General features: G+C 42.9%; 1 protein-coding gene across 1 annotated transcript; it reads left to right on the forward strand.

Annotated features, from left to right (window-relative positions):
- The first annotated feature begins 1,898 nt into the window (after positions 1-1,898).
- Positions 1,899-19,420, forward strand: MAP1LC3B (microtubule associated protein 1 light chain 3 beta). Its single transcript, XM_060788496.2, has 4 exons — positions 1,899-2,028; positions 13,302-13,357; positions 13,472-13,578; positions 17,881-19,420. The coding sequence occupies exons 1-4, from the start codon at positions 1,989-1,991 to the stop codon at positions 18,053-18,055; spliced, it is 378 nt and encodes a 125-aa protein (XP_060644479.1). The 5' UTR covers positions 1,899-1,988; the 3' UTR covers positions 18,056-19,420.
- Positions 19,421-24,460: the final 5,040 nt, after the last annotated feature.

Here is a 24,460-nt window from a genome sequence, read left to right on the forward strand (position 1 = left end):
TATGCTTGTGAGTAAACAGTATTTCTTGTTGTTTCTTTGTCAGTGTTGATGTGGAGAGTGTCGGGTTTGCCTACTCTGGAACATGCAACATGTCATTGTCCTTCTTTAAGGGTCCCTTTCAAGTCTATGATACTATATCTGTGTGTGCATGAATTCTATCTGTCTATCTATATCTATCTATGTATAGCTATGGCTGGATGGCTCTTTGTCGGGAGGGCTTTGATTACATTTTCTTGCCCTGATGAAGGGAGTTGGATTGGATATCCTTAAGTATTTTCTGTTGGTCATGGGGGTTCTCTGTGGGAAGTTTGCCCCGATTCTGTCGTTCGTGGGGTTCAGAACGCTCTTTGATTGTAGGTGAACCATAAATCCCAGTGACTACAACTCTCAAATGTCAAGGTCTATTTCCCCCAAACTCCATCTGTGTTCATATTTGGGCATATTGAGTGCTTGTGCCAAGTTTGGTCCAGATCCATCATTGTTTGAGTCCACAGTGCTCTCTGGATGAAGGTGAACTACAACTCCCAAACTCAAGGTCAATGCCCACCAAACCCAAACCCTTCCAGTATTTTCTGTTAGTCATGGCCCCCACTCTAGCCGTTTTCAGAAGGAACTTAAAAACTTGGCTGTTCCGTTGTGCCTTCCCAGACTAGGAATCCCCACCCAAGTCCTAGTAGCACCTTAGCATAACAAATTGTCGCTGCACATCGCACTTTTAACCCTACGTACCTCCTGCCATTCAGCACTTTTAATCCTTGTACCCCAGTGCGCCGGCCGAACCAATTTTTAATAATGTCCTGATGTACTGCCATTGTTGTTATTTTGCTTATTGTTTGATTTGTGTAGTATTGCGGTGTTATGTTATTTTGCTTATTGTTTGATTTGCCTTGTTGTTGTGATGTTATATTCTCTATTGTATTGTGTTTGAGGCTTCGGCCTGTGTAAGCCGCATCGAGTCCTCCGGGAGATGCTAGCGGGGTACAAATAAAGTTAATAATAATAATAATAATAATGGGAGTCCTGTGTGCCAAGTTTAGTTCAATTCCATCGTTGATGGAGTTTAGAATGCTCTTTGATTGTAGGTGAACTATAAATCCCAGCAAGTGGCGCAGTGGGTTAAAGCACTGAGCTGCTGAGCTTGTTGATCGAAAGGTCGCAGGTTCGATTCCGGGGAGCGGCGTGAGCTTCCGCTGTCAGCCCTAGCTTCTGCCAACCTAGCAGTTCGAAAACATGCAAATGTGAGTAGATCAATAGGTACTGCTCCAGCGGGAAGGTAACGGCGCTCCATGCAGTCATGCCGGCCACATGACCTTGGAGGTGTCTACGGACAACGCCGGCTCTTCGGCTTAGAAATGGAGATGAGCACCACACCCCAGAGCCAGACATGACTGGACTTAATGTCAGGGGACTACCTTTACCTTTACTTACAACTCCCAAATGACGAAATCATAATTTTTTGAGTGATGGTCACTCCTTGTGTTGTGAGACGCTTTGTTGCCAAATTTGGTGTGATTTCGTTCATTGGTTCTTTTGTTTGTAAGGTACTCATTATGCACAGAGCATTTATATATAGATAGATTATTATTATTATCATCATTATTATTATTATTATTATAGTTATACACCTACAACTATTACTATCAGCGAATAAGAACAATAACCCTGGCAAACTCAATTCAGGGCCTACAAGCAGCTCAGAAGCCTAACTCCTAGCTGACGTTACCACGGCAACGAGGACGTTGCGTGCGCAGTGACGCAACCGCGCCGGCTTTGCGGCTGCTCGCACACCACCCTCCCCATTCCGCGCAGGCGCCTGAGCGACCTCGGGGAGGCGCCTTGTCCCTTTTCCCTCCTCCCCCTCCCTTTGGCGCAGGCGCGGTGGCGGGCCTCGGAGTGGGCGTGGCCTCCGGAGTGGGCGGGGTCTCCGCTGGGTCAGCTGACAGGGCTTGTTGTGGTGGAGGAGAAGGAGGAGGAAGAAAGGAGGAAGGATGCCTGCGGAGAAGAGCTTCAAGCAGCGGCGTAGCTTCGGTGGGGAAAGGGAAAGGCTTGGTTTGGGAATGTCTGGATTGGGAGGAAGAGGGGAGGGGGCCTAGGCTTCTGTTTGAGGCCTTTGGCCTTGAAGGGAAGAGTGAGGCCTAGCGTGGGTTAAGGTTTTGTCTGTTTCTAAGGGTCATTGTATTGGGGAGGGTCAAAAGGGGAAGGGGGTGTACTGTCTCTTTAAGAGCGTCCTGTCCTTTTTCTTGGGGAGGGGGGTCAAGGAAGGGCTTTTGGGGCTGAAAAGGGGGAAGTTGAAAAGAGTGTACTGTCTCTTTAAGGTGTATTTTGGGGCTCATTTCCATTTCAAGGCAGCTTTATATTGGGAAGGTTTTATTATAAGGTGTATTGGGGCTTTATTCTGGGGAGGGTCAAAAGGAGAAATTAGTGAAGAGAGTGTACTGTCTCTTTAAGAGCGTCCTGCCCTTTTTCCTTTTCAAAGCACCTTTATATTGGGGTTTCCTAATGTATAGGGGTGTATTGTGGCTTTATATTGGGGAGGGGGGTCAAGGAAGGGCTTTTGGGGCTGAAAAGGGGGAAGTTGAAAAGAGTGTTCTGTCTCTTTAAGGTGTACTTTGGGTAGTTTTTCCTTTCAAAGCAGCTTTATATTGAGACCATTTTATTACAAAGGTATTTGGGGCTTTATATTGGGGAGGGTCGAAAGGGGAAGGTGGCAAAGAGAGTACAGTCTCTTTAAGAGCGTACTGCCCTTTCCCCTTTATATTGGGAAGGTTTTCTTATATATAGGGGTGTATTGGGGCTTTATATTTGGGAGGTTTTATTATTTCAGGATTGGGCTGAAAAAAGGGGAATCAGAGTTGGAAGAGACCTCATGGGCCATCCAGTCCAACCCCTTTCTGCCAAGAAGCAGGAATATTGCATTCAAATCACCCCTGTTTAAAAGCTTCCAAAGAAGGAGCCTCCACCACACTCTGGGGCAGAGAGTTCCACTGCTGAACGTCTCTCAGAGTCAGGAAGTTCTTCCTCATGTTCAGATAGAATCTCCTTTCTTGTAGGTTGAAGCCGTTGTTCTGCGTCCTAGCCTCCAAGGAAGCAGAAAACAAGCTTGCTCCCTCCTTCCTGTGACTTACTCTCACATTTTATACATGGCTATCTTATCTCCTCTCAGCCTTCTCTTCTTCAGGCTAAACATGCCCAGCTCCTTAAGCTGCTCCTCATAGGGCTTGTTCTCCAGACCCTTGATCATTTTAGTCACCCTCCTCTGGACACAATCCAGTTTGTCAATATCTCTCTTCAATTGTGGTGGTGAAAAGAGTGTACTGCTTTTCGGTTTCATTTTCTTTTCAAACCGGCTTTATATTGGGAAGGTTTTATTATAAGGTATAATGGGATTTTATATTTGTCTCTACTTGCATTAATAGGGATGCTGAAAGAAGGCTCGGGAAGGTATCAGTGTTGTTGTTGTTGCTGCTCAGGAAGGCAACAGGGTTGTTGCTGTTTTAGAAAAATTAGGGAGACATAGCTGCATCTACACCAGGTTTGGGCCGACTTGAGCCCTTCCTCTAGGTGTTTCAACTCCCACAATTCCTAAAAGCCTACAGCCTCAGGCCCTTTCCTTTCCCCCCTCAGCCGCTTAAGCGGCTGAGGGGGGAAAGGAAGGGGCCTGAGGCTGTAGGCTTTTAGGAATTGTGGAAGTCCCAAACACCTGGAGGGAGGCCCAAGTTGGCCCAGGCCTGGTTTAAAGCCTGACATGGATAATTTATTTTCCCATTGTCTCCCCTTTAATTTTAGCAGCACTAGATTGTGATCAGAGAAGACCCTGTGTAGTATTTCCACCTGAAGCAGGTGAGGGAGAATAGGAAAGGGCCTGAGGCTGTTAGGAATGTTGAGATTTGAAGCCCAAAACACCTGGAGGGCCCAAGTTGACCCAGGCCTGATCTATACTGTAGAATCAATTCAGTTTGACTCCAGTTGAATTTCTATGGCTCCATGCTATGAAATGCTGGGAATTCTTGTTTTACAAGATCCTGAACCGTTTCTCAGTGCGCTATAAATCCAAGGATTCCATACCATAATGTCATGAATTTAAAGATGTTTTTTTAAATGTTGTTTTTAAAGTTTTTAAAGTAGGTATATTTGTGTTGGCAAACCACCTTTGTGTTTTCCTCGCCTAAGGGCTCTTCCGTAGAGCCATATGACCCAGGGCTCTTCCACACAGCCCTATATATAATGTAAGGCAATGTTGTAATAATAATAATAATTAATAATTAATAATATGATATTACTAGCCATCCCCTGCCACACATTGCTGTGGCCCAGTCTGTGTATATGTTCATTGTGTGTATATATATATATTTGTGTATATGTGTATATATGTGTGTTTGTGTTTATATATGTGATTTTGCCCATGCGATGTGATGTATTTTTTTTTATTTTTTGGCTTTTTAAGTCTCTTCTGCTGTGTTTTCCAGTGTTTTTATTTTATTACGTTTTTATTTATATAGATACTAGCCATCCCCTGCCACGCATTGCTGTGGCCCAGTCTGTGTCTATGTGTTTTGTGTGTGTGTATATGAGTATGTGTATGTTTGTGAATATATGTGTGTTTGTGTATATATGTGGTTTTGTGCATGTGTTGTAATGTAATTTTGTTTTTGGCTTTTTTAGTTTCTTCTGCTGTGTTTTCCAGTGTTTTTATTAGTGATGGTCACTCATTGGCCTGATAGGTGTTTTGGGTCCAAATTTGGTGTCAATTCGCCCAGTGGTTTTTGAGTTATGTTAATCCCACAAACGAACATTATTTTTATTTATATAGATAATTATATATTTGTATTACATGTAATATTACTAATAATATTACAATATAGTGGTATGGTGCAATATAGCAATGTTTAATGCTGATATTGTACTATGCTAATAATATAATATATTGTATGTAATGTATACCTTGTAAGCTGCTCTGAGTCCCCTTCGGGGTGAGAAGGGCGGCATATGTTGTAAATAAATAAATATGCCAGACTATCAAGGCAGAAAATCCCACGTTATCTGAGTGTGGACTCAGATAGCCCAGTTCAAAGCAGGTATTGTGGGATTTTCTACTTTGATATCCTGGGATATAGGGCTGTGTGGAAGGGCCCTTAGAATATTAAGGCAGATAATCCACAATATCTGCTTTGAACTGGGTTATCTGAGTCCACACTGCCATAAAATCCAGTTCAATGTGGATTTTATACAGCTGTGTGGAAGGGGCCTAAGAAAGCCCTCACCTAAGATTAGAATGAGAAGAATTAGTAATGATGATCATTATCAGTAATGATTATATGAGAGAGAGGGAATCAGTACTGCTGATAATAATAATAATCACTAAGAAGGATGAGAGAGGAATCAGTAATGATAGTGACTATAAGAATGATGAGAGACTTGTAATAATAGCAATAGGTAAAGGGGAAGAGAGACGAATCAGTAATGATGATAATAACTAAGAAGGAAGAGAAAGGAATCAGTAATGATGAGTAAGGAAGATGAGAGAGGAGTCAGTAATAATAGCAATTGGTAAAGGGGATGAGAGAGGAAACAGTAATGACAATGTGTTGTTGAAGGCTTTCATGGCCAGAATCATTGGGTTGCTGTGAGTTTTCCAGGCTGTCTGGCCATGTTCCAGAAGCATTCCCTCATGATGTTTCACCCACATCTATGACAGACATTCTCAGAGGTTGTGAAGTCTGTTGTAAACTAATCAAGTAAGAACTCATGTCTGTTTCAGGCACGTGTGAATGTTGCAGTTGGCCAGCTTGATTAGCATTGAGTAGCCTCCCAACAACCACCATGTCAGACTACACAGAGAAGCCATTGAAATCCACAAGAATGTGGACAATTTCAACAGAAAGGAGGAAACCATGAAAATGAACAAAATCTGGCTACCAGTATTTAAAAAACTCTCGGATCAGGACAGTAAATAAAGAGCAACACTCAGAAAACAGAGGAATTCCAGACAGGAAACAATCAGGGCCAGCTAACACCTCCCAAAAGAGAATCCCCCCAGGCATGAAGCAGTCAGGCTTTGAAGCTGCAAGGCTACTTAATGCTAGCCAAGCTTACTAATTGCAACATTCACAGACAAGTGTTCTTTCTCTCATCCTGGACATCATTCCATCTATATAAATAAAAATGTAATGTTCTGAGTTGGCATTCTCTCCTGACGTTTCGCCTGCATCTATGGCAAGCATCCTCAGAGGTAGTGATGCATCCTCAGAGGATGCAAAAGGTCAGGAGAGAATGCCTCTAGACCATGGCCATATAGCCCGAAAAAACCTACAACAACTCAGTGATTCTGGCCATGAAAGCCTTCGACAATAAAATGTAATGTTCGTTTGTGAGATTAACCGAACTCAAAAACCACTGGACGAATTGACACCAAATTTGGACACAAGACACCTCTCAGGCCAACGAGTGACCATCACTCATAAAAAACACTGAAAAACACAGCAGAAAAGACTTTAAAAACCAAAAAACAAAAAAATACATTGCAACGCATGTGCAAAACCATATATATATACACACACATATATGCATATACACACACAAAACATACACAGAAAGAAGGAAGGAAGGAAGGAAAGAGGTATAGATGAAAGGAAGGAGAGAAGGAGGGAGAGAAGGGAAAGAAGGAGAGAAGGAAGGAAAAAAAACAAAAGTAGAGAAGGAGAGAGAGAAAGAGGGAAGGAGAGAAGGAAAGAAAGAAGGGTAGAGAAAGAAGGAGGGAAGGAGATAAAGAAGGGTAGAGAAGAAAGGAGAGAAGCAAGGAAAGAAGGAGGGAAGGAGATAAAGAAGGAAAGAAAGAAGGGTAGAGAAGGAAGGAAAGAGGGGGAGAAAGAGGGAAAGAGAGAAGGAAAGAAAGAAAGTTAGAGAAGGAGGGAGAGAAAGAGGGGGGAAAAAGGAAAAGGAAAGAGGGAGGAAGGAGAGAAAGAGGGAAGGTTGGCCACAGCACCGCGTGGTGGGTACAGCTAGTAGATATATAAACCTCACTTGCCTAGTTTCCAACAGACCTCACAACTTCTGAGGATGCCTGCCATAGATGTGGGTGAAATGTCAGGGGAGGATGCTTTGGGAACATGGCTAGACAGCCCTGAAAATGCACAGCAATCCAGTAATGACAATAATCAGTAATAGTAATGAGGGCAAGGAGGGCGTCCTGACTGTCTTTCAAACTTCCTTTCTCAAAAGGAGCGAATGCCCTCCTGCTGTCCTCATTTCCTCCCACTCCAGTTACATATTATTTGTTGATTCCTTTAGGCTTGATCCTACCCTTACTTCCAAACAGACTTGAGAAGGCCAAGAGTGAAGACAGGCAAAGGGATGAGGCTGTGACGGCTGGGAATGCCGCAAGAATGCCTGGCCTGTTTTGACTGGCTTTCCTGGAGCTGGAAAGCCAGAGGAGAAGTAAACAGGCCATGTGTGCCAGCCTTTTCCTCTCTGGCTGGCAGGGCATTGTTGTGGGGCTGGCAGGCGGCCTCTTTAGCACTCCTCCCCACTCCACCTCCCTGTTTACAGCACTTACAGGTCTGGTCAGGCCTCTCCTTTATTTATCAATTGTCAAGACACTCTAGAAGGGTGATGGATGCCTTAATGGAGCATAACTTATGTATACTCTCTGATAAGGCTCCTTCATAGATGCTGAATGTTTCTTGTGTGGGATTCAGTGTTTCTAGTCCAAACCTTCCTTTTCTTAGATGGGAAGTTGTCGTATAGGCTGTCGCCAAGTTACAAACACCCGACTAACAAATGACTCCTAGTTAAGAACGATGTGGCAGAGACAACAGGAAGTAAGAGAAGGAAAATTCATTCCTAAAAGAGTGAAATTCATTATTATCATGGGGGAGAAGTGTTGGGAGAGTGGCCTTCTTAACAAAAGACCCTCCTCATAAACGTACAGCAGAGTAGCTTAGCAGCAGCGTGACACAGCACCAGTAGCCCAAAGTGATAAAAAGAACAAAAACACACAGATCAATGTTATCTCTTCCATAGGAGGCTTTTCTTTGTAGTAAAGCAATATGGTTGCACTATTTACAAGAACTAGGTTTACATAACACAAATAAGCAAACACATAGTAGCTTTACATGCAGCAGCCTTCACACTGGAGCTTTCTCACACGAGGCTTCTCTCACACAGAGGTGTACCTCACACTCCTCAGGAGGACACTAGCCATTGACTTTAACAGGCTTTGGCCTACTCAATTTTTTAGTGCTTGACTCACATTTTTGTAATTAAAAAATCGTTAATTTTTTAATATTTCTGATAAAAAGTGTCTCTACTGAAGCTTTCTCACCAATCTGTGTTTCCACAACAAGCCAAAGTTTTAAAAATCGAATTCTCACAGGGACAGAAACCGAAAGTAAGGTGAAATCTCACAGACAACAAGGAAACATCACAGAGGTGTTAACCCTTCCTTATGTGGTCCAAAGACCTCTAAAGCATGCTCTCTCTCTCTCTCTTCGTCCCTCCCCCCTCCTTTCTCTGAAAATAAGGGTCTTGTATTAATTTTTGCTCTAAAATATGTGTTAGCGCTTGCTTTCAGGGGATGTCTTTTTCTCCAAACTGATATATATTATTTAATTGTAACTAGGTTTATTTTTGAACTATGGCTTATATTTTGAGCATCTTCAAAAATCTTGAAAAATCATGCCAGGGCTTATTTTCAGGGTAGGTATTATTTTTAGGGAAACAGTGTGTATGTGTGTATACATACATATATGTATACTTCCCCTGCGTGTGTATACATACATATATGTATTCTCCCCCTACGAACCACTGAGGACTTTAAGATCATCTGGGGAGGCCCTGCTCTCGGTCCCACCTTTGTCACAAGCACGTTTGGCAGGGACGAGAGACAGGGCCTTCTCAGTGGTGGCCCCTCGGCTATGGAATGCCCTCCCTAGGGAGATCAGACCTGCTCCCTCTTGATGTTTCGGAGGCAAGTTAAAACGTGGCTATTCGAGCAAGTGTTTACAAATACAGAGTGGCTAATATAGGAAATCGAATGACCTGAGAGTGGAACTGGACAATGCTTGAGAATAATGAGACGTTGATGATGTTGTTTTTATTGCTTTTGATGTTTTATACTGTTTAATGTTTTTTATCTATATTATTGTTTTATGTATACTGATTTGTTGGAAACCACCTTGAGTCGCCGATTGGCTGAGAAAGGCGGTATATAAATACAGTAAGTAAATAAATAAATACATATCTGGAGTTACACTTTAAAAATGTACCTGATCCGACTTACATACACATTCAACTTAAAGACAAACCTACATAATAATAATAATACTTTATTTGTAACCCGTCCTATCTATCTCCCCGAGGAGACTCAAGGCAGTTTCCAACAAGTAAAAAAATGGCAAAAATTCAGTGCCAAAAACAGACAAACAACAAATCAAATCAAAAACAATAGACACAGCAATCTCTAAGGCTATAAAGTAAACCAAGAAATAATCAATAATTAAAAACTTAAATAAACATATTCTAACACATCACACACATTTACCATGACAAAATCCCATGGGTTACAAGTTAAACTAAGAAGGCATTAAGAACATCAGGTAGTTTATGGCTTCCAGTGAGCTGAGGTAGGTGTCCATTATCCAGATGATATTGGTGTACTAGATATACTAATGTAAAGGTATACTAGTCCTCCTCCTCCCCTTTTCCATAAGCTAAGGTGCATAAATGGGTTTTTTAAAAGCTTTTTAGAGGAGAGAGAGGGCAATTGTTCGTAACTTGTTTTGTTTGTAACTTGGGAACTGCTTGTACTTTTCTGTAGGGTCAGGATGGTTCTTTTGTGAGCCTCTGTTACCCTTGTCAGTACTTGAATACGATATTTCTTAAAGCTGACTAGAAGAATCCATGAACTTCCCTGCCTTTAATCTGCTGTGTCAGTTTGTTGTTGTGATGAGATAAAGGCTAGTGTTGCATCATGGAGACACATTTTGCCTGCTGCTGTTGATGACTAAAACACTCCTTCAGAGGTGACCTCTACCAGACCTGAGTAGGAGAGTCCTTAGTGTCTGCTATTGCAAAGCATTGGGAATCTGTTCTAGCAGTCAGCCTTGGGTTTGGTTGTAGAAAGTGATTCAGGAACCCTGATGAGGTTCAGTTGTGGTTCTCTTGTTTCTTCCTACCAACTGCATCTCAATAAAGCAGTGTTTCTCATCCTGGAGGTCAGGACCCTGGGGAGAGGGTCTCAAGGGGCTTTCAGAGGGGTCACCAAAGACCATCAGAAACCATGTATTTCTGATGGTCTGAGAAGCCCCTTTGGCAGAGAAGGCTGAAGATCTCTCCACCTGTCCGTCTCTTCCTCTTTGGAAACAGACTGCAAATCCTCCAACAAAAAGCCCTTCTCCACTGTGATTGGCCAGCCTCTCAGCCAAGAGAAGGCCTTTTGATTGGAGCAGGGAGGGGAGAGCAGGCGTGTGTGGCGCATGGCAGTGTGGTGTGCATGTGTGGGCAAGGGAGAGTGTGTGAGGCTTTAGGGCAGTGGTTCTCAACCTAAGGTCCCCAGATGTTTTTGGCCTTCAACTCCCAGAAATCCTAACAGCTGGTAAACTGGCTGGGATTTCTGGGAGTTGTAGGCCAAAACACCTGGGGACCCACAGGTTGAGAACCACTGCTTTAGGGAGTCCCTTCAAGGCATGGGGGTTTATGTGTGGGAAGTTGAGCCCAATTCTATCACTGGTGGGGTACAGAATGATCTTTGATTGTAGGAGAACGATAAATCCCAACAACTACAACTCCCAAATGTCAAGGTCTATTTCCCCCAAACCCCACCAGTGTTCACACTTGGGCATATTGAGTATCCATGTCAAGTTTTGTCTAGATCCATCATTATCTGAATCCGCAATGCTCTCTGGATGTAGATGAACTACAACTCCAAAACTCAAGGTCAATGCCCACCACACCCAGTATTTTCTGTTGGTTATGGGAGTTCTGTATGAGAAGTTTGGCCCAATTCTATTGTTAGTGAGGTTCAGAATACTCTTTGATTGTAGGTGAACTATAAATCCCAGCAACTACAGCTCCCAAATGTCAAGGTCTATTCTCCCCAAACTCCATCTGTGTTCATATTTGGGCATATGGAATATTTTTGCCAAGTTTGGTCCAGATCCATCATTGTTTGAGTCCACAGTGCTCTCTGAATGTAGGTGAACTACAACTCCCAAACTCAAGGTGCATGCCCACCAGACCCTTATAGTGTTTTCTGTTGGTCATGGGAGTCCTGCGTGCCACCTTTGGTTCAATTCCATCATTGGTGGAGTTCAGAATGCTCTTTGATTGTAGGTGAACTATAAACCCAAGAACTACAACTCTGAAATGACAAAATCAAAAAATTTTGAGTAAAGGACATACATTGGGTTGTTAGGTGTATGCTGTCCCAACCCCACCAGTATTCAAATTTGAGCATATCAGGTATTTGTGCCAAATTTCGTCCAGTGAATGAAAATACATCCTGCATATTGGATATTTACATTGTGATTCATAAGAGGAGCAAAATTACGGTTAGAAAGTAGCAACAAAAATGTTATGTTTGGGGGTCACCACAACATGAAGGACTGTATTAAGGAAGGTTGTGAAACACGACAATAAAGGTAGAGTTTGTTTTCTTTTGTTCTTTTTGATAAGGTTTCCTGCTTCCTCTTGTTTACTCGAAGGGAGCAAAGATCATGGCTTAGTTTTGCTATTAGGCTGCTGAAAACGAAAGTAAAGGTCATACTTGCTCTGTTGTTTTTTTTCCAAAGCAGTGTGTGGTCACCTCCTTTCACTTGTGTTTATTAAGGCATGGGGGGAATTTCAAAGAGAAGCAACAGATACGTTCTTACCACATTTTATTCCACACCCTTTCCTCCATGAGGCAGCTGTGTTTGTATGCTTAGTAGCTAGCAAAGCACAGTCTTGCAGCCTCTCACAAACAAATGCATATTATGATGACGAATAAGGTACGAAGTGGACTGTGTACAGTATTTAAGATGCTGAAGTACTTTTTCTATTAGTCTTAAAGGAGCATAGATGGGTTTCCTAGGTGGTCTGTCATCAGGAACTTGGTGCTGTTTAAGTCCTGAAAAACAAATGTTTTATATGATCTTAGAGCAGTGTTTCTCAACCTGGGTGTCAGGACCCCGGGGGGGGGGGGGGTTGAAATGAGGTGTCAAAGGAGTCACCAAAGACCACCAGAAAACATAGTATTTTCTGTTGGTCATGGACGTTCTGAATGGGAAGTTTGGCCCAATTCTGGCTGCCAATTAGCTTCCGAGCACAATTCAAAGTGCTGGTGTTGACCTATAAAGCCCTAAACGACTCCGACCCAGTTTACCTGTCTGAATGGATTCTCCCCTATGAACCATCAAGGTTGTTAAGATCTTCTGGAGGGGCCCTGCTCTCGATCCCACCACCCTCGCAATTGCGTCTGGTGGGGATGAGGGACAGGGCCTTCTCGGTGGTGGCCCCTCGGCTCTGGAACTCTCTCCCATTGGAGATTAGAACTGCCCCTTCCCTCCTGACCTTTAGAGAGTTGGTGAAAACCTGGCTCTGGAATCTGGCATTTGATGAGTGAGTCAATAACTCTTGACCACACGGACGGATGGGGATGAATTGTGATTTTATTCAGACGACTTGGCCTTATGTAATTATATGATTGTATTTTAATGTGTTTTATATTAGTGTACTATTGGATGTGATGTTTTAAACTATTGTGTATGAATTCCTCTGTTGTAAACCGTCCTGAGTCCCTCGTGAACTTAAAACAATAGTGGATATGAACTAAACTTAGCGTGAATACTCAATATGCCCAAATGTGAACACCGGTGGAGTTTGTGGAAAATAGACCTTGACATTTGGGAGTTGTAGTTGCTGGGGTTTATAGATCATCTACAACCAAAGAGCATTCTGAACCCCACCATTGAGAGAACTGGGACAAACTTCCCACTCAGAATGCCCATGGCCAACAGAAAATACTATGGTTTCTGATGGTCTTTGGCGACACCACCTCGTGACACCTCCCCCCAGGAGTCCCAACCCACAGGTTGAGAAATAAAAGAAATAATTACCCTAGGTGCATTTACAGTATTTCAAATAACTCAAGAAAATTGATGTGTGTTTTTCTGGTTTGCTTGTATGTATGCTTCTGTTATGGAAAATTAACTTTTTTTTTCTATCAGGGCTCCAAAGAGGGAAGGTATAAATGATATTGATTTGCTGTCAGGCAATCCCTATTCAAGCACTTTTGCCACAACTCACTCTTTTTTTTCTAACCATAGAGCAAAGAGTAGAAGATGTCCGAATTATCCGGGAGCAGCATCCAACGAAGATACCAGTGAGTAGAAACGTAGTATATATTTTCAATAAGATTACAAAACCTCTAGTTTAGGATCCCTGGCTTCACGGAGAGCTTGTTGATTCCATCTGTACTTTGGTAATCTTTCCACAGGTAATCATTGAAAGGTATAAAGGAGAGAAGCAGCTTCCTGTTCTGGACAAAACTAAATTTCTGGTCCCAGATCATGTCAACATGAGCGAACTGATCAAGATTATCAGGTAAGTAATATATTTGTGGAACTTCGTCATTTAAGCCAGGCATGGGCAAACTTCAGCCTTCCCTCCAAGTGTTTTGGACTTCAACTCCCACCATTCCTACCAGCCTCAGGCCCCTTCCTTTTCCTCCTCCGGCGAGAGGATCCCTCTTGTCCTTTGCTGAATGGAGCATTTGTTGGATTTTCTTGGTGGGTCTATATATATGAGAGTTACCTGGAAAAGTAAGGTTACAAGATTTTTTAAGAGACAAAGAATGAATCTATTTTAGTAAAACTTACATGGGTTGTAGCCTAGGTATTACATTATTTTTCCACATAATCAATATTCAGTTCAATATGTTTTGTCATCCGTGGGATGAGTTTTCCCTCCGCCTTTTTCAGCCAGTTTGTCACTTTGATTTTAACCTCTTCGTTGTCATTGGAAAAGTGTTTTCCACCCAGGTGTTCCTTCAATTTTGTGGCATAATGTAAAAACAAACCACGTGTAGTTCACGATTCATCAGCCCACTCACTGCCTTGTCAGAGAAGGAAAATATGCCACACAGTTGAACAGTAAAGAACAAGTAGTTTACTCTTCGTAGTTCAGAACAACATATGTACAATGGGGTCTGTTGCATCAACTCACATAATGTCCTTTGATGAGAGATTTAAAATTGTCTTTCTTTGTCCATGTGGATAAACTCCTTCACAGTTTGGAGTGTTCATGAAGTGAGAGCACACTCGAAACTCTGTCTCTCTCTGCCTGTGTCTCTCTGTGCTTCTCCAAGCACCTGCATAGCTGAAGCCTGAACAAAAATGTAACAGTAACCAAAAGTCCCAGGCTCAGCCTGCTCCCGGGCATAGCCTGATCAATCCACTTCATGCAACTTATTTTAAAATTCACACACACACACACACACACACACACACACACACTGGTTCCTTACATGCTCCAACAAATTTAGTGAACAGATTATACTAGTTGATGAGCTACTGATGACTAGCCCTGCTTGTTCACTTCCACTGGCTCTCCACTACACGGCAGTGAAACCAACTTCCCCCGAGAAAATTCCCTGTGAGAGCTACGTGCCTTGGAACCTTACTTTCCAGATAACCCTCGTAGTTTGTAGGTTGTGTTTCTTCATCAGCTTCCCTATGTGGTCAGTGGTTCCCTTGATGTCTGGCAAGAACACTTTTCCTCTGGGTGGATCTTTGTCTTAACTCTTATGGTTTGTGCTTGGTCTTGCAGCTCTTCTGATGTCTGTGGTGGAGTTTATTATTATTACAAGTTTGGGTACTAGGCGGTGCCCAGGTTATTTGAGAAAAACATTGTTTTGCGGTGAAAGGTCATATCATTTAGTTAATTAGTAACACTATTGATTAGAAAAAAGCCAATCTTGCATTTTGTTGTTGAAGATTGCTCCCATTAGAAAATACATAACAATGTGGGTGAACTACAATTCCCAAAATCGTGGGTCAATCACCCCCAAACCCCACCTGTATTCACAGCTGGCCATGTTGGGTCTGTGTGCTAAGTGTGGGCCATATCCGAAGTTGGCTGGGTTCAGTGCTCTCTGGGTGCAGGAGAACTACAACTCCCACAATCAAGGTCAATTCCCAAAAAGCCCTGTGGTATGTTCAACTGGTCATTGGATTTCTTTGTGCCAGGTGTGGTCCTGGTCCATTGTCGGTAGGGGTCACAGTTTCTTTGGATGGAGGTGATCTACAACTCCCAAATTCCCAGGGCAATCACCCCCAAACTCTGTATTCACAGTTGGGCATGTTGGGTCTGTGTGCCAAGTTTGGTCAAGATCTGTCATTGATGGCTGTAAGGTGAACTACAACTCCCACACAGGTGGGTCATTCCCCCCCCCCCCAACCCCTCCAGTGTGTTCTGTTGGGCATCAGAGTTCTGTGTGTCATTGGGAGCTTCAGAATATTCTCTGGATGCAGGGTGAACTACAACTCCCACGTCGGTGGGTTAGTCCTCCCCCAAACTCTTTCAATATGTCCAATTGATCACCAGGGTACTGTATGACATGTTTGGGCCAGATCCGTCATTGGTGGGGTTCAGAATGCTCTGAACGCAGGGTGAACTACTCCCCAAATCTCTTGTTCAGTTGCTGATATGGCCTTCAAGAAAAATGAGCCAGACGCATGTGCTCTCTAGGGTTTCTCTTACTCTTTAGCCCTATGTTACATTTCAATTTGAAATGTAACATATTCCAGCATTTCTCAACCTGGGGGCCATGGCCCTTGGGGGAGTTGTGATGGGGCGTCAGAGGGGTCGCCAAAGACCACCAGAAAACATAGTATTTTCTGTTGGTCATGGGGATTCTGTGTGAGAAGTTTGACCCAATTCTATTGTTAGTTGGGTTCAGAATGCTCTTTGGTTGTACGTGAACAATAAATCCCAGCAACTACAACTCCCAAATGTCAAGGCCTATTTTCCCCAAACTCTACCAGTGTTCACATTTGGGCATATTGAGGATTCATGCCAAGTTTGGTCCAGACCCATCATTGTTTGAGTCCACAGTTCTTTCTGGATGTAAGTGAAGTACAACTCCAAAACTCAAAAGTCAAAGCCCACCAAACCCTTCTGATATTTTCTGATGTTCATGGGAGTTATGTGTGCCAACTTTGGTTCAATTTCATCATTGGTGGAGTTCAGAAAGCTCTTTGCTTGTAGGTGAACTATAAATCCCAGCAACACAACTCTCAGAATTCACCACTGAAACCTTCCAGTATTTTTTGTTGGTCGTGTGAGTTCTGTTTACCAAGTTTGGTTCAATTCCATCGTAGGTTGAGTTGAGAATTCCCTTTGATTGTAGGTGAGCTATAAATCCCAGCAACTACAACTCCCAATTGACAAAATCAATCCCCCCCCCCCAACCCTACCAGTATTCAAACTTGAGCGTATCATTTTTTTGTGTCAAATTTGGTCCAGTGAATGAAAATACATCTTGCATCTCAGATATTTACATTACAATTCATAACGGTAGCAAAATTAGAGTTGCGAAGTAGCAACAAAAGTAGTGTTATGGTTGGGGGTCACCACAGCATGAGGAACTATATTAAGGGGTTGAGGGGCATCAGGAAGGTTGAGAACAACTCGTGATTGTGTCATTGATTTTTTTATTGTTATGTATTGATATGATGTATGTAATTATGATGTTGTTTTGTTTGTGTTTTCGGTTTGCGTTTTCGGTTTTTATTCTATTTTAATTTGTTGTTTGGGCTTGGTCTCATGTAAGCCGCTCCGAGTCCCCATTGGGGAGATGGTGGCGGGGTATAAATAAAGTTTTATTATTATATTATTATTATTATATTACTAGCCGTCCCCTGCCACGCATTGCTGTGGCCCAGCCTAGTGATCTAGAAAATAAAATAATGAGAATGTGTTGGTTTCTAATATATGTAATTTCTTTGTGGGTAAATAGTATTTCTTGCTATTTCTTTATTAGTGTTGATGTGGAGATTGTCTGGTTTGCCTACTCTGGAACATGCAACATATATTTGTCCTTCTTTAGGGGTTCCTTTCTAATCTAGGATACTATATCTGTGTATGTGTGAATCATATCTATCTATATCTATGGCTGGATGGCTTTGTCAGGAGGGCTTTGATTACGTTTTCTTGCCCTGGTGAAGGGAGTTGGACTGGATGGCCTTAAGCATTTCCTGTTGGTCATGGGGGTTCTGTGTTTGAAGTTGGCCCCAATTCTGTTGTTCGTGGGGTTCAGAATGCTCTTTGATTGTAGGTGAACTATAAATCCCAGTAACTACAGCTCCCAAATGTCAAAATCTATTTCCCCCAAACTCCATCTGTGTTCATATTTGGGCATCTGGGATATTTGTGCCAAGTTGGGTGCAGATCCATCATTGTTTTGAGTCCACAGTGCTCTCTGGACGTAGGTGAACTACATCTGCCAAATTCAAGGTCAATGCCCACCAAACCCTTCTAGTGTTTTCTGTTCATCATGGGAGTTCTGTGTGCCAAGATAGGTTCAGTTCCTTCATTGGTGGAGTTCAGAATACTCTTTGATTGTAGGTGAACTATAAATCCCAGCAACTCCAACTCCCAAATGACAAAATCAATTATTTTTGAGTCATGGTCACTCCTTGGGTTAGTAGGTGTCGTGTGGCCAAATTTGGTGTCAATTCTCCCAGTGGTTTTTGAGTTCTGTTAAACCCACAAACAAACATTACATGTTTATTTATATATAGATTCAAAGGATCCCTTCTATTCTCTGAAGGGATCCTACTGTTCAGCGTAGGATTTTTTCATGAGACAGCCATCCTTTTAATTGATCACTTTCTTGTCTTCCAGGCGCCGCCTGCAGCTGAACTCCAACCAGGCTTTCTTCTTGCTGGTGAACGGACACAGCATGGTGAGCGTCTCGACGCCCATTTCGGAGGTGTACGAGAGCGAGAAGGACGAGGATGGGTTCCTGTACATGGTGTACGCCTCCCAGGAAACGTTTGGCGTGGAGCCCTCCGCGTAAGCCATCCCCCTCGGTGGCTTGTAGCCTAGGATAGTTCTTACCCCTCCCTCCCTTCGACAGGAAAAAAAAGGAAAGGGATGTCACCACCAACCTGCTCTCACACTAGCTCTGCTTAGAGGGCATCCCCATCGTACTTCATTGTTTTGTTTGTGGATATTGAGCAGACGAATGCCACTATGGACGAGTAGATCCGCTTCGTAGACCTGCTATATGCATTCATACAGGCATTGAAAGGCCTCCGGGATTTGCCCGAGACCCATAACCATGTGTGTTAATAATTTGCCAATAAAAGGGATGTTCCTCTTGCTGTAATCATCGGGACAGAAATGTTTAGTACCCCAACTCCCCTGCCTCCTGTTAAGTTCTGTTTCAGCTCCTCAAAGAGAAAAGGGAATGATTATGAGTCAAAGACTGAGCTGAGTTTCACTCCTTTGTGGTTTGATGCAAAGTGGTGACTGGGGTCTGGGAGGGAGGACGCGAATTTGCTCGTACAGCTACTTTAGAAGATTAGAATCAAAATCAGATGGCTAATTATTAATATATATATATATAGATATATCTCAAAACATGACAGCTTTACTTGTTTTAATGGGTGTGTGTAATTAAAAACAATTAACAGTTCTGTAAGGAAATCTTCCAGATTAAGACACGCTTTGCAAAATCCCATCGCCATCCTGCAGCAAAAAGGCCTGGTTTTCAATCCTACTGTTGGGACTGGAGGTGACAATTGAAGATCTTGAGAGAGAGCCGCGTTTGGGGATGACAATTGGAAGCTTATTTTTCAAAGTATTGCTCTTTCTACCTTTGTTCAAAGAGAGGAAACAAAGTTTGCACTGTATCCTTACTCAAAGACCTGTGGTTTTTTGTTTCCTTCCATGCGAATTACAGGCTTATTTATTTTTGTTTGAACCGGGCAACATCGGATTACAAAACCAAGCAGAGATAACAGGTTCCTGTCCGTTGCATGGGGTCTCGATCTTAATTTTACTCTAGGCAGGATGCGCCCTATGCAAAAGTAATCTTTTAGGTAAACGTCCTGCTTTCCCACTGAAATATAGCAATCTTATTATCCTTGTATGTTAAATGTGCGTGCATTTAATTCCATTTAAAGCAAGCCGACTTCCGCTTAGGGAAGGAGAGCCGCGCTAAACGTTGGCACACAGTAGGGTGTCACTATGATATGTGTACCTTTGCATGCATCCATTCTGTACCTGCTCCTGTCGACATTTGCTGTAAGATTTCATTTTCAGTCTACTACTGTTCAGCGTAGGATTTTTTCATGAGACAGCCATCCTTTTAATTGATCACTTGAGTGCTGCTTGTACAAATGTTGCTTTTTTTACAATATATATATATATGCTGATATGGATGATTCCGTCCTGAATTGTTTACAAGTTGTGGTTATTTACAAACCGTTTCGGAAGTGTGCGCCGAAAGCGGAAGATGGTGCAGATAAAAGCTCATGGACTCCGACCAAGTTCATTCTCCCTTTCACTATTAAAGCTTTCCGTTTCAGAAATTATGGCACCTCTATCTATCTATTAGGCTTTTAAATGGCTGGATGAATCTGGATCAAATGTGGCATACAGACCTGTCATTACCCAACTTAAAATACTGTTGTGACTGATAAAGAATGAGAGTTTTAGTCATGATCCTATCTGATCAGACTGTCTATTTGCCAGGCGACATCTCCCCAAATCCTTCCCTCTCCACTTGGCAGGCTAAGGATGACGAGGAATTCCAACCTAACATGAAGAGCTAATGGTTGCAGCTCTATCAGCTGTACAATTTTATAAAAAGGTTCCATTATACAGATATGCTTTTTCTAATGGGACTGGTCAGAAAATCATAAAGCTAAAAATGAATATTTCTAGTAACAGTATGTGTGAAAAAGATCTTGGAGTCTTCATAGACAACAAGTTAGACATGAGCCACCAATATCATACAGCAGATATAAAAGCCAATGGGATTTTGGCCTGCATCAATAGATATCCAGAGCCTAGATCCAGGGAAATCATGCTTCCCCTCTATACTACTGTGCCTTGATCAGACCACTTTACCTGGAACCATGCTGTGTCCAATTCTGGGCACTACAATTGAAGGCAGATGTTGACTCTAAGCTGGAAGGTGTTCAGAAGATGGTGACTCAAAGAATCAAGGGTCTGGAGAACAAGCCCTATGAGAAGCGGCTTCAAGAGCTGGGCATGTTTAGCCTGCAGAAGGCTGAGAGGAGACGGGGTGAGGGCCATGTGCCGAGATGTGAGAGGAGGTTATAGGGAGGAGGGAGCAGGTTTGTTTCCTGTTGCCCTGGAGACTGGGATGCAATGAACATGAGGAAGAACTTCCTGACGGTGAGAGAGCTGTTCAGCTGTGCAACTCTCTGCCCCGAAGCGTGGTGGAGGCTCCTCCTTTGGAGGCTTTGAAACAGAGGCTGGATGACCATCTGTCGGGGGTGCTTTGAATGTGATTTTCCTGCTTCTTGGCAGAATGGGGTTGGACTGGATGGCCCACAAGGTCTCTTCAACTCTAGGATTCTATGATTCTAAGGAGATAGTGCTAGTCTAGTGCTCACATCCCATAATATTAAATGGTGATGTATGCATGGCCACTTTGGCATGTTAGTCACATGGCCACCATTTTATGTATAGGACATATACAACCATGTGCAATCCATGATTGATGGAGATCATCTATCTGGAGCCCATGAAGCCATGGTGCTTTGAATGTGATTTTCCTGCTTCTTGGCAGAATGGGGTTGGATTTGATGCCCGTCAGGTCCCTTCCAGCTCTAGGACTCTATGATTCCAATTAATAAACATTAGAAAATGCATAGCCAGGAGCTAAGCTAGAGCTTAGCCATTGGTGAAACATTGGGCGAGAAATGGGCCTTCTAAGAGGTTAAATTTAGAAACAAGCAGAATACCAAGTTTTCACCAGAGTAGACGTTTCTTCAGTTTTAAGATGTCATTGATGGTAAGACGCACCTTCATTTCACTACAAACCACCACTAACAAAAATGTGTAAAATACACCTGAGATTCTAAGACGTCCGAGACGTTGATATAGGGGGGAAGTGTACATAAGAATGGAAGAAATACAGTAGAGTCTCGCTTACCCGACAACGGGCCGGCAGAACATCAGATAAACAAAAATGTTGGATAATATAGAGTCTTTTATTACCTGTCTGACACGGTGCTAGACACCTGGAATACTAACAACAGGGACTCAAAAGGTTAAGGCAAGGCAACACTTCGGGGCTAGAGCGGCCCAGCAGTAAGTGCCCGGATGTGGAAGAGGAGCCTGGAAATCCCAGAGGGAAGGAGGGAGGACATTTCTGCTTCCGGTCCTGCTTCTTTTACCCCTTTCCTCCCTCCTCGTCTTGCCTTTTTCACTTGTTGGGAATGGAGAGAGTTGGGGAATGCTCCTTTAATTGAAGGGGAAATTCTGGAGGAAATGGGGGCATCGGATAAGACGGAATGTCGGATAAGCAAAGGTCGGATAAGTAAGACTCTACTTTCTCTTCTTGCTAAAATTTCTAATCTGCCTACCAATCACTCTCATTGATAGTGTCTAACTCAGGCATGGGCAAACTTTCACTTATTGGGAATGGAGAGAGTTGGGGAGCGCAGTATTTGAATTTTAATTATTGTAATTGAAGGGGAAATGCTGGAGGAAAAGGGTGTGTTGGATAAGACGGAAGGTTGGATAGCGAGATACTACTTTAACAGTGTTTCAGGCTGCAGCATGCCTTTCGTGTATTATGCATAGCCTTTAGGACAGGCATGGGCAAACTTGGGCCCTCCAGGTGTTTTGGACTCCCAACTCCCACCATTCCTGGCCTCAGGCCCCTTCCCTTCCCCCCTCAGCTGCTTCAGATGGAAATACTACTACCCAGGGTCTTCTCTGACCACAACCTGATCCATGCCAGGCTTTACACCAGGCCTGGACCGACTTCGGCCTCCCTCCAGGTGTTTTGGACTTCAACTCCCACCATTCCTAACAGCCTCAGGCCCTTGCCTGGAGGGAGTTGGGAGTCCAAAACTGTGGAGGGAAGTCCAAGTTTGCCCATATCTGGCTTAGGAGAAGATGATCTACTGCAATTTACACCAAGCCTATTAAATCGAGGCTGTCTGGAGAAAGACACTACTATCTGGCCTTTTTAATATTTTTCCCTCCCGGTACATTAAATTGACTCGAGATAAAAACATTCTAAAAACGTACAATTTTTTTTCCGTTTTACCTTTTTAACAAAGTATCATAAAACATAAAAATTCCAATAACCAGAATACTTGACATGTACAATTGCAAAAAAAAAAAATGAAATTAGGTGCATATTAAATATTTACAAAACTTTTTTTAATTATTTATATATAAAGTTTACATGCAATGTTTCATAATACTAGATGTAAAAGAAGATGGCTCAAAAAACAAAAAAACGGGCAGAGTTCGGTTTTCCTTCATCCCTAATGGAAAAGTTTACATCTGGGAAAAACGAAGAGACGCTCGCAGGCTCCTCTTTCTCCGACATCTAAGAAATAGTCTTCTAATGATGGCGGTAGCTTTCAGAATTAATTTGCTGTTTTTAATTTCTGTCTTTGGCCGCATCCAGGAAAGCAGCTTAAGACGGGTTGCGCGCATCTCTTTAGTAACAACAACAACAACAACCCTCTACCAGCTTAAGGATTTAAGTCAGCTGCAGAGTTTTGGGCATTAGCATGAAACCGCATCCTCTGCACTGAAGGAATTGCTTTCCATAGAGAAGGGTCTCTGGGTACTTTCAACGTCATTATTCTAGGATAGCTGCTCAGGGATTCGGAAAAGCCCTTCCCCTAATAAACTCTGATGCTGTGAATTGTTTACAAGGATCCCAGAAATAGCACAATGGCTATTACACACTGCAATATGCAAACACTGCTTCTTCGAAGTCTAGCAAGCAAGCTCTCTTTCGTCACTTCTCTTGAGTGATCAATCCTTCACAACAGAAGCTTCTCAGATCCTTTAGTGTCTTTATTCCCAACCTTTGGGCCTCCAGGTGTTTTGGGACTTCCAGCTCTCAGAAATCCCAGCCAGCTTATCAGCTGTTAGCAACTGTGGGATCTGGGGGTCCACTGCTTTAGTGCTAATCATTACTGTAGTAGGTTGCTGTGAGTTTTCCTGGCTGTATGGCCATGTTCCAGAAACATTCCTGACGTTCCGCCCACATCTATGGAAGGGATCCTCAGAAGTAGGAGCCCATCATGGTATAGTGCGTTAAACCCTTGTGCCAGCAGGACTGAAGACCAACAGGAGGTAGAGCGTGGATGAGCTCCCTCTGTCAGTTCCAGCACCCCATGCGGGGACATGAGAGAAGCCTCCCACAAGGGTGGTAAAAACATCAAAACATCCAGGTGTCCCCTGGGAAATGTCCTTGCAGACGGCCAATTCTCTCACACCAGAAATGACTTGCAGTTTATCAAGTCGCTCCTGACACGAAAAAAAATCATCAGAGGTTATGAGGTCTGTCGGAAACTGGGCAAGCGGGGTTTATATATCTGTGGGAAGATGCCCAGGGTGGGAGAAAGAACTCGTATGTTGGACACAAGTATGAATGTTGCAACTGGCCAGCTTGATTAGCACTGAATCCCTTGCAGCTTCAAAGCTTGGCTGCTTCCTGCCTGGGGGAATCTATGACAGGCATCCTCATGGGTTGTGAGGTCTGTTGCAAACTACTGTAGGCAAGTGGGGTGTGTATATATATATATGTGTGTGTGTGTGTGTGAGAGAGAGAGAAATCATGTCCAGGGTGAGAGAAAGAACTCTTGTCTGCTTGAGGTAAGTGTGAATGTTGCAATTGGCCACCATTAACATTTAATGGCCTTTCAGCTTCAAAACCTGGTTGATTGCTATCTAGAAACCTTTGTTGGGAGATGTTAGCCGACCTTAATAGTTTCTTGTCAGAAATTCCCATTTTCTGAATTTTGTTCTTTATTTACTGTCCTGATTTTAGAGTTTTAAAATACTGACAGCCATATTTAATTCATTTTCATGGTTTCCCCCTTTCTGTTGAAATTGTCCACATGCTTGTGCTAATTCGGTCCTAATCAAGGTTCACACTTGCTTCAAACAGACAAGAGTTCTTGCTCCCACTCTGGATATCATTCCACAGGGATATAGATAGATAGATAGATAGATAGATAGATAGATAGATAGATAGTCCACTTGCCTCATTCCCAACAGCCCTCTATGCAGATACTCTCACTGATTGACTTTATAGCTGCAAGGCCATTTAGTGCTAATCAAGGTGGCCAATGGCAACATTCACACTTGCCTCAAGCAGACAAGAGTTCTTTCTCTCATCCTGGACATCATTCCACAGGGATATATATAAACCCCACTAGCCTAGTTTTCAATTGACTTTATAACCTCT

Source organism: Anolis sagrei, chromosome 8 (genome assembly GCF_037176765.1).
Source record: "Anolis sagrei isolate rAnoSag1 chromosome 8, rAnoSag1.mat, whole genome shotgun sequence".
NCBI classification, from domain to species: domain Eukaryota; kingdom Metazoa; phylum Chordata; class Lepidosauria; order Squamata; family Dactyloidae; genus Anolis; species Anolis sagrei.

Bases quoted from the DNA above. Each gene is read 5' to 3' on its own strand.
- MAP1LC3B (XM_060788496.2), top strand. From the start codon at position 1,989: ATGCCTGCGGAGAAGAGCTTCAAGCAGCGGCGTAGCTTCG. The intron at 2,029-13,301 runs GTGGGGAAAGGG...TTCTAACCATAG, and splicing joins CAAGCAGCGGCGTAGCTTCG to AGCAAAGAGTAGAAGATGTC. The intron at 13,358-13,471 runs GTGAGTAGAAAC...ATCTTTCCACAG, and splicing joins AGCATCCAACGAAGATACCA to GTAATCATTGAAAGGTATAA.